The sequence below is a fragment of the Crassostrea angulata genome, chromosome 10 (genome assembly GCF_025612915.1).
Source record: "Crassostrea angulata isolate pt1a10 chromosome 10, ASM2561291v2, whole genome shotgun sequence".
Taxonomy (NCBI): Eukaryota; Metazoa; Mollusca; class Bivalvia; order Ostreida; family Ostreidae; genus Magallana; species Magallana angulata.
The window spans coordinates 2138043-2147672 of NC_069120.1; the positions used below are offsets into that span (position 1 = coordinate 2138043).

Sequence of the window (9630 nt, forward strand, 5' to 3'; positions counted from 1 at the left end):
AATATTAATCCTCAAAGAACCTACATAGAGATATATGAGGCAATCACGTGCCATGTTTAATCCAATGAAAATGTGACATTTCAGTCCGAGGGAAAACAAAAAGTTTTATTGTGCAATGGAACTATTTAAACAATAAAATGTTTTCTTTGGAGATTTGTGCTTTCTGCAATGTAAATGTAATAAAATAAACTTAGATAAAATGAGTAGAAAAAATACTTTTTATTCACTTACATAATTCTTGTTTATGATTGGCTCGGTGTTCAAGGGTTTGAAAACACTACGACAATTAAGTCCTTGTAAAATACCTATGAGCGTTTGTAACCACTTATAAATAGATATAATAATATTCATACATCATGTTATAAGATGAAGTCAAAGTTTGTGAAGGAGACTGGATGGTTAACAAATTATCCATCAGATCCTCCCTAAAATCTGAGAAATGATATACGAGGGTTGTTCGAAAATTATTGAGACATTTACTCTTATTTCCTTGTGGGATAAAAGAAACCCTTTAAATTTCACCAAAACGTACACCAGGATATAGTTTATAAATGTAAAAAGTTTCGTGTCCATAGCATTATTAGATCATTCCTGGTAAACGGACCATCTTGCCTTCGTCCAGTGACCTGGCGCAACTGCAAACTTACCGCAACGTCATTTTAACGCTTCTCATTGATCCTGTGTTTTAAACACCAAACAAACAAAGGGATATTAGAATTAATTCTTCATTTCTCATCTTTTGTTTACATTACAAGATGTCAACATTCACATATTCTCTCCATTCTTCATTTTTGGGGAACAAATCGGGTTATTTCTAATCAAAAGTCAAATAACTGTGAAATGTCTCCTACAGTCATTCTGTGTACATATTTTAGAACTGTTGACATCGGTTAGTGTACGAAAAGTACTTGATATTTAGTCACTTTGTCTGAATTCCAGCTAAACAATTAGTAAAAGAAGACGATAAACTGAAGCCCTCTATCCCTTGTCATCGTATATTTAGGTTTCTTAAATGTTAATGCCAATTTTTCCCCTAATTCGTCACTTAGGAAGGGAAATATCCATGTTGTCTCAATAATTTCCGAACAAACCTCGTATATAGCAATTAACTGTCATTAAGTAAAGAAAAATACCAAAGATCTTAGCTTTAAAGTTTGAAGGTTTTCCTAAATCTTTATATTGAGTTTCTCCTTTAGGAAGATTAATTTGGTCTAAAAAAAAAGAAAAAAAGAATATAGCCATAAACATAGAGTCATTTTAAAGGCAACAAACTGCAGGCTATTTTTGGTTAGAAACATTAACCGAGAAATAAGGAAATTCTAAATACTTCATGTTGGTTTTTATTGCATAAACATATATAAATGGTTCGAACACAAGTTCTTACAACTTACGAGGTTCTTACCAAGTATAACAATTTACAACTGTATAGTAGTTTAGAATGTAAAGTACAAAGAAATGGATATTACTAATATAGTTAAGTTATTGAACAAACGTACATGTAAAACAGTTCTGTTTGAATTAAGTCTAGGCAGTAACATTGAAATTACGAGAATCTGCCACAATCTCTTATACATCTTTGAACAGCTAAAAAAAATATATGATACTTCATGTAGCCTTGCATCACAATAGACACTCGTTATGTGATATGGTCTGGGTCATCAGTTATGCTAGAAACTTGATATGTGACATAAACTATACCATCGGTCAAACTAGACAATCCGTGTGATATATATATATAGAGAGAGAGAGAGAGAGAGAGAGAGAGAGAGAGAGAGAGAGAGAGAGAGAGAGAGTACAACAATAGCATATATTTATTATATACATTGTTTAAATCTCTTGAAATGTTAAATTGTGAATTATTATATAGTAATTGATTTCTTGAAGAATAAAAACTCCATTTGAACTTTTCTTTCGTGCATAAATGTACAACATTTCGAAGTCATATAGCTAATCACTGATTAAGTACATTGTCATGCTCATAATATAATATTATTCTGTTGTTTATAGTGCATTGACAGTACATCACTTGGAAATTTATTTGTATACCAACACTTATATGGTTTTTATCACTTTAAGAAAGAGGTGGAAAATTTATATTTACTAGTCATAAAGATTATCATAATAAGATGAAATCAGTGGCATTTCTATTGCTGCTTCCCAGAAATCGCAACATTAGAATTAAAATAATATTTTGTCATAGGCAAAACTCCCATAGTAAAAAGGAACACCTAACAGGTTTTGATGAAATAAAAACCAAATAAATCATGTCCTCGTCAACAACAAGAAACATACTATTTCCTCGTTCATTTAATTTTTTGAACAATGTACAATAGAAAATAGCATATCCTCAGTAAATCAACAAAGAAACATAACATAGCCTAATCATATTAACACTGCGGCGATATATCGTCAACAGTCACAGTATATACGGTATATACAAATGCATATTGAACTCTTCTCATATCGTCTGTGTTCTAAAATTTTCCCCATTTTGCACGTTATTTAAATGCTATATAAATTATCAATTAATAAGTAACTGCTCTCTCATACTCTGTAAAAGTTTAAATCGCCCCGATATTAAAGGTCTGAGTAATGAATAATAGATCAATAACTGGTAAACACCGCATGGAATGATTCTTTTGTAGTTTATGGCGCGTTCTGATAAATTTAAATCGACATTCAGACTTGGCAACCTGTTCATACATGAAACAAATGTTAAATCCATTTAAAATGGCGATTTAAGGTATTAATGTCACCCAAACAGAAACCAAAACAGGAGGTAAGGGAACCCTTTCATCGTTATTTGTATGTGTCATTTTATATTCTTAAAACAAATTTGAAATCAGCTCTGTACGCATTGCATCGTTGAATTTTTAAGGTAAAACTGATCATTTTTCATTAATGTAAGTGTATACACGTGTATGGTATTCAGGAACATGCAGTGTAAACATTTCATACAAAAGGAACGCATTGCTAGTTACATGTTAACTTATGTTTTTTCAACATAATTAAAACGAGATGCATGTGTTGCTTTTTTTGTTCAGAACATTAAAGGGGCATGGTCACGATTTTGTTCAAATTCTATTTTTCTGTTTTTATTATCCATAATGCTTTAGGAATGCATTACCAATGATCATATGAAATTTGAGAGTCAGACATAGAGTTTTAAGCAAGATACAAGGCTCACAATCCTTTGTCATGTAAACAAAGCTCGTGTCATATTTTTGTTGACATAGGTTCAATATATCAGTAAAAAAAATCTTTTTCAAGCTAATATGTCATTTCAATAAACTGTTTAACACATTCATTTTATGTCTGAAACTGGAATTTTTACTTCAACATTCAAAATGTAAACAAAAGATTTCTTTACACAGCAAAGAATTGTAGAACCATTTTAACAAGACCTTGGACTTTCAGTAGGGCGTATCTATCTATTTCTTGCGTCGAAACAAATTAAAAAAGACGCGGTTTCAAGCGAAATATGCATCGATTGCGAAGTCTTTGCTCAAAAGCCCGACAAATCTTGTTGATTTCAAAGAGCCATGGCTGAGTAGCTAGCAATGAAATAGACAGGACTACGTCACATTTCTGTTTGACACAACTAACCAAAGCCCAAGCTCTTGTTAGAATGGTTCAAAGTTCTGTATCTCGCTTATAACCCAACCAATGATATCCAAATGACAGGGGAGTACAAAGCGTTATATAACCCCCACTTTGAGCAAAACAAAAAATAAAGAACTTGTTTGAATATTAGTAAAAAAATGTATTCTTGGCTTGTATACTTTGTTTATGCTATAAATTTCAAGATACATGTCAATAGCATATTTTCCTTCTATAAACACAAGAGAATGAAGAGATATAGGTTTCCAAATTAAGCCACACGACGTTGTGTGCCCAAATGTAGACCATTTACTGTGCTAATTTGCAATGTTTTGGTTCAAATGGGTCTAGACTCCATCCTTAAAGTACGTTTATTATCAGGATAATTTTTCATTTCTTTTTATTATTGATTTATTAAAGTATAGTCTAGACCAATAATGGGTCAAAAATCGCGGTTTCACAAAAATTCATTTATAATTGTCAAACTATAAAAGTTATTCACAGTAATTAATATGTGTCAAATTAGCTAAGTGTGATAAGCGGAGGATTGTGGACAGCACCGCTTGTCTGAGAGGGTGTTCGAATTTTAGAGGAATTTTCTCTGTTTAAATCCTGCGCATTTGCTTCCTTTTAGGTAAAACATTATTTTTCAATTTTTTTGTAAAAGATCTAGAATTATTTTGGAAAACATTTAAAATCCGTTAGACGGTGACAAAAAATACATAATGTTCTTGTCCATTCCAAATAACGTTAAATAAACAAAATAGCATGCACTAGCACAGTCAAAGATTGTTTGAAATAATGTTGTAATGTTAAAAAAATAAACACAGAAATGAAAATAAGAAACGTATAAAGTATAAATAAATGTTCTTAATGGTCAGATAATGCATTTCTATATTACACGTATACTGATGTACATGTACACCATCAAATTAAATGTAAGATTCCTTTTGATGAGATTTATATATTTCGTTTAAATATCCTAAGTGCCGGGGATTCGACGGGCATTGAACGCTATTTTCAAAATTTTGATTGCTTATCAATGCATGGTAAACATAAAAATCGGAAAAACTCTGATTATATAATACAAGCGCTTGTTTTGTTCTAGGATGGCCCAGCAGCGAGTGGTGGAGAATATAGAGAACGACTACCTAATCTGTAGCATATGTCTGGGGCGGTACTCCTCCCCCCGACTCCTCCCCTGCGGACATACCTTCTGTCAGCAGTGCCTGTCCGACTACATCCAACAGACCGTTCTCAGTCCTAACGCTCGGAACTTCAAATGTCCGATAGACCGGGGGTTGGTCAGTGGGCCGGGGTCCAGCATCCACACCCGGGAGTGGGCGTCGTCGTTCCCCGTGGACCAGTTCGCCCTTAACCTTCTTTCCATTGTCAATGAACAAGAACGAGGAGGCCAGCCGGGTAGCAATGCTCAAACTAACCAAGGGCTACATCCTCTGGTGTCGAATTCTAACCCGAACTTCCAGCATTGTAACGTACATACCGGACGGTTAATGGAGTACTACTGTTTTGGGTGTAACACTGTTCTGTGTGCTCAGTGTGCGATCGATAACCATCGAACACGTCGATGTGACTGTGTAGCATACGAGGAAGCTGTGTCGCGACTTCAACCGAAAGCCAATTCTTTACATGTGAGGTTTCAAAACTTAATTTTTCGTGTTCAACAGCTAGTGCAGTATGGTTCCCCGGAGCATAACAGCTTACAGCAGTCAAAATCGCGGGCTATGGAGAGTCTGGATGAAATAGAGTCAAATATTAACCGATTCCTTCAGGTCTGTTTCCAAAATGCTGAAGAATTAAAACAGAAAATAACTCTAGCGGGACATGAGTTGCCTTCAGAAACACGGCAGTTGGTTGCTCTCTTTGATAGAATACAGGACACCAAACTGACATTTGATAACCTCTTGAGCACAAATTCTACCCAGGATATCCTGAATTCATACCGAAGGATCGAGTCCCAGGCAGAAGAATATGACCGAGCACTGGCGGCCATATCACAGAGAAACCCAAGACATATTGAAATGTCAGATCATCCGACATTCTCCCGGTTCTTGAGCAACCCGCCGTCTCTAGCCACCCTGAGGGTTAAACTCCCAAACCGAACGGAAGACGTCACACCAAGAACACAGCCCGACACTGACGGGAATCTAGGATTTATTTCTGCGCCTCTCTCCTCGGCAGCTCCGAGGTTCGCCGCTCCCGGAAACCGGCGAGTGTCTACCTCTACTGTAAGTAGGCCAAGAAGGATAACCCAAAATAACCACGCACAGAGTCGTAGTAAGAGTAAGTCTGTGATCAGCGTCAAAAACCCACAGGAAGACACTACGACGTGGCATTTGAACGGGATAGTGTTTATAGGGTACTATGTTCTGGTCCTCGACTCGTATAACAATCTATTAAGAAAGTGTAGCATAGCAGGAACGTTCACAACTCATGAAACACTGCCGTTAGAGGGCGCCACCAGCATCACTCTAATGGACAATCCTACGGAAGTGGCCGTTACTCAACCCGAGAAAAAGCAGGTAGTTATCATCAGCACAGACTCGGAGTTGGCGATAAAAGAGACGTTCAAGACCAATAAGGCATATGACATAATCTGCTTACATCAGAGAACGAACTTCGTGACGTGTAGTTACCGTGGATCTAAATGCATTGACATCATTAACAGGGTGGGTCGCGTTCAGATCTCCGTGGAGCGGTCGCGTATTTTACGTGATCCGCGATTCTTGACGGTCACACGGGACGGTATGATTGTGGTCAGTGACAATGAACTTCGGCGGGTGATCTGCATGAGTCCCGAGGGTCAGGTACAATGGACACACACTCCAAACGCCGCCCCGTGGGGTGTGGCCTCGGATAAGATGGGAACAATTTATGTCTGCTTGGACAACAATGACGTCCAGGCGATATCAGACGAAGGTCACATGATTGACGAAAAGTTTCTGTCTGCTCGAGATGGCATAAAGATGCCCTATGCTATTTGTGTCAGATCCAGACAACTGGCAATTACTGAATTTGGAACGAGTTTGTTTACACCTAATAGTCCGTGGGTTCACATAGTATCAGTTTAAGTGACTGAATTCTTACACAATTCCCTTGATTACACCGAAGACTATAAGTATTTATCATATTGAAATGTTACCGTTCATGGAAGTTTTAAGAGTTGAATGTATATTTATAAGCACATATTAGAAAACAACTACAAGAACCGGAGTGTAACATGGCAATGATTTATCAAATTCACGAGAAACAGATTGTGCAAAAAATACAATATGACTAAAATGCATATTGAATGATTATTATAATTGAAAATTTTACAAGAAAATCTATTTTAGAGACCGCAATCATTTCTCTTTATTTACATAATTTATCGTTTGTTGATTTTATGAATTGATGTTCACGTTCTGCCATTACTTGAACAAGAATAAAATTACAACGTTATTTTGAAAACGTTTTTCTTCGACGAATTCAATTGACCAGGGGTTTTACATTGAACATGCGAATCTATTTAACCTACAATCAAATAATTCTGGTCTGAGTTATCCCAGGTAAATTGCTTGACAGCTCCACTCAATACAGCGTGCATTTATGATCGAAAGAAAAATACATAAATCTTCTGTTAGGAAGGTTACGTTGATATGGGGCATACAGACAGCTTTAATCGAGCATATGATTGGTTGATATTATTTACAAGATAAACGAGAAAGAAATCGGTGGAATAAACACCTTCGTGTAGAGAGCCAATTGACGCCATTACTTAACGGTTAACCGACGCTCGTTTACTTTTTAACTGAAAAGGACTTTTCATTGGTTGTTTCCATAAAACATTAATTATTTTGTATAATTTGTGTCTTTTCTTTGGTATAAGATACTGTTGATAAGATCATCTGCCGGTGAAATTCTCCAGATGTTTCCCATTCATTTTGTTTTCTGAAGTTCACATGAAAGCGATCACTGCAATGTGATACCTATCATCTTCAAATATAATAATTGCGTGGACCCTGAGGTCCACGCAGAAAATATATAAGCGAGGTTAAACCGGATGCTATGGGGAAAATTCAGCCTGCGCATGAGCTAGCCTGGTTCCTGTGCGTAATGATTAGCTCAGGGAACCAGGCTAGCACAAGTTTATCTGAATCGGGATCGGGATTCCGTGCCATATGACACATATGAGTTCAAAGGCGCTGTTATTGTAAAGTTGTCGGTAAACGGTACAGACAAGGTATTCCTTTTAAAGATATGATTGGCATGTGATATGAACTATCAGTATTATGAAATAAGTTAATGTTATGCCGAAACTACAACATGCATCAAAAAGCATAATTTGCAATGTTTTGTTGTTTTCCGAATCTCAAGAAAAATGCATCAAATTATGAAATTTTTTAATTTACACAAAGCTGTCACTGCATAGTTAATAAAGTAAAGCGAATCGTAATGTGTGTACAAATAGCAGAATTCACCGAATGCCTAATACCATACATGTAAACTTCATTCATAGATAAATCATAATTATTTTAGAAGTATGAATCCTTTAAATTCTGAGATAAAAAGTCAGGGCTATACATGCATGTATACGCAATACAACGTACAAATTAAGTGGTTAAAAGCAGAGGACTAGATTCTGTGGAATCTCTGATAATTTTAAGGCTTTCACGTTTTCGTTGGAAACACGTGGAAATGGTCCACGTATTGTAGTCCTTTTTTAAAGGACAGCAACTTGTTATTATAACTAAGTGGAAATGAAAATCGGGCACAAAGACTTCTGTAAAAATTTGAACAAAGAATATGCTAGACTACTTCTGTATCTAGTCCACTTTAGAGTATTGGAACCATTTTAACAAGAGCTTGGACTTTGGGTAGTTGGTGTCAAATAGCGACGTGACGTCTGCCTGTCTATTTCATTGTAGGCCACTCAGCCATTGCTTTTTGAAATCAACAAGATTTGTCTGGCTTTTCAGCTACGCAATGCAATCGGTGTATATTTCACTTGAAACCAGCCTCATTTTTAACTTGTTTTGACACAAGAAATATATATCATAGTAACGTCCTACTGGTAGTCCAAGGCCTTGTTATAATAGTTCTACTTGTTCATGATAAATATTGATTGCATGAAAACAAATTCTTATTTAGAAATTAACCAAATTATCTTTATTAAAGTTTCATCAACCTTTCATAGACCATTTTCACATACGAAATGGCTTTCGAAATAATGACTCCGACTTTCACAAATTATTAGACGATATATTTATCTCATTGTTGAAATCAGAACAGAACATTTAAGGAGGCTGAAAAGTCAGTGAATTACACATCATATCTATCTCAAACTTTTAGATGTAATATTTTGAGCTATGCCTTGACATGGCCTTTCAATTAAAATTATATTAAATGGGTTTTTAAGGTCAAAAGATATCTGTCCAAGTGTGCGTTATCACTCTTTTAGGAAAAGTATTGTATCTTAACAACGGTCAGCATTAAAAACGTGTAGTTTGACACGCTGCACGCTTGTATATACGTAGAAAAATTTCAATGATCCTAATGTCAGGGTGAAGAGTATAGAGGAATAATATATGTGTCAAGTAGAATAAGCCTGTAGTAAAACTACTAAGTGCATTATACGTGTGGGCCCAATCTAGCAGAGAAATATTGTAAGAAGAATACTAACTCAATACTCACTACTCAATCAAAACCACCATAGTTGTTATAACATTTTCTTCCTTGCTCTTAAAGAATTACAGAAAATGTTTTGAAATCACTTTTTACCTTTATACAGTGCGACAAATCAGTACTATGGAAATCTGTTAGAAACCGAATGAATAGAATACAAATACTTCTTATTTCAAAATAAAAAGGTCTACCATAAGATTATCAATACGTGAGCCTTGTGGTACTTTATATCCCACAGAATTTACTAAAATAATTAATCTATCATCCCGCCCATCTTTGAAGGAAGGAAGTTAAAATTACTTTACTTTTATAAGTGATAATTCACACGCAGAGGTACATGTATAT

The 9630-nt window shown here is 35.5% G+C and overlaps 1 protein-coding gene across 1 annotated transcript; it reads left to right on the top strand.

Annotated features, from left to right (window-relative positions):
* Positions 1 to 2582: 2582 nt before the first annotated feature.
* On the top strand, positions 2583 to 7071 carry LOC128168016 (uncharacterized). Its single transcript, XM_052834066.1, has 2 exons — positions 2583 to 2779; positions 4709 to 7071. Exon 2 carries the CDS (start codon positions 4710 to 4712, stop codon positions 6690 to 6692), a length of 1983 nt encoding a protein of 660 aa, XP_052690026.1. The 5' UTR covers positions 2583 to 2779; position 4709; the 3' UTR covers positions 6693 to 7071.
* Positions 7072 to 9630: the final 2559 nt, after the last annotated feature.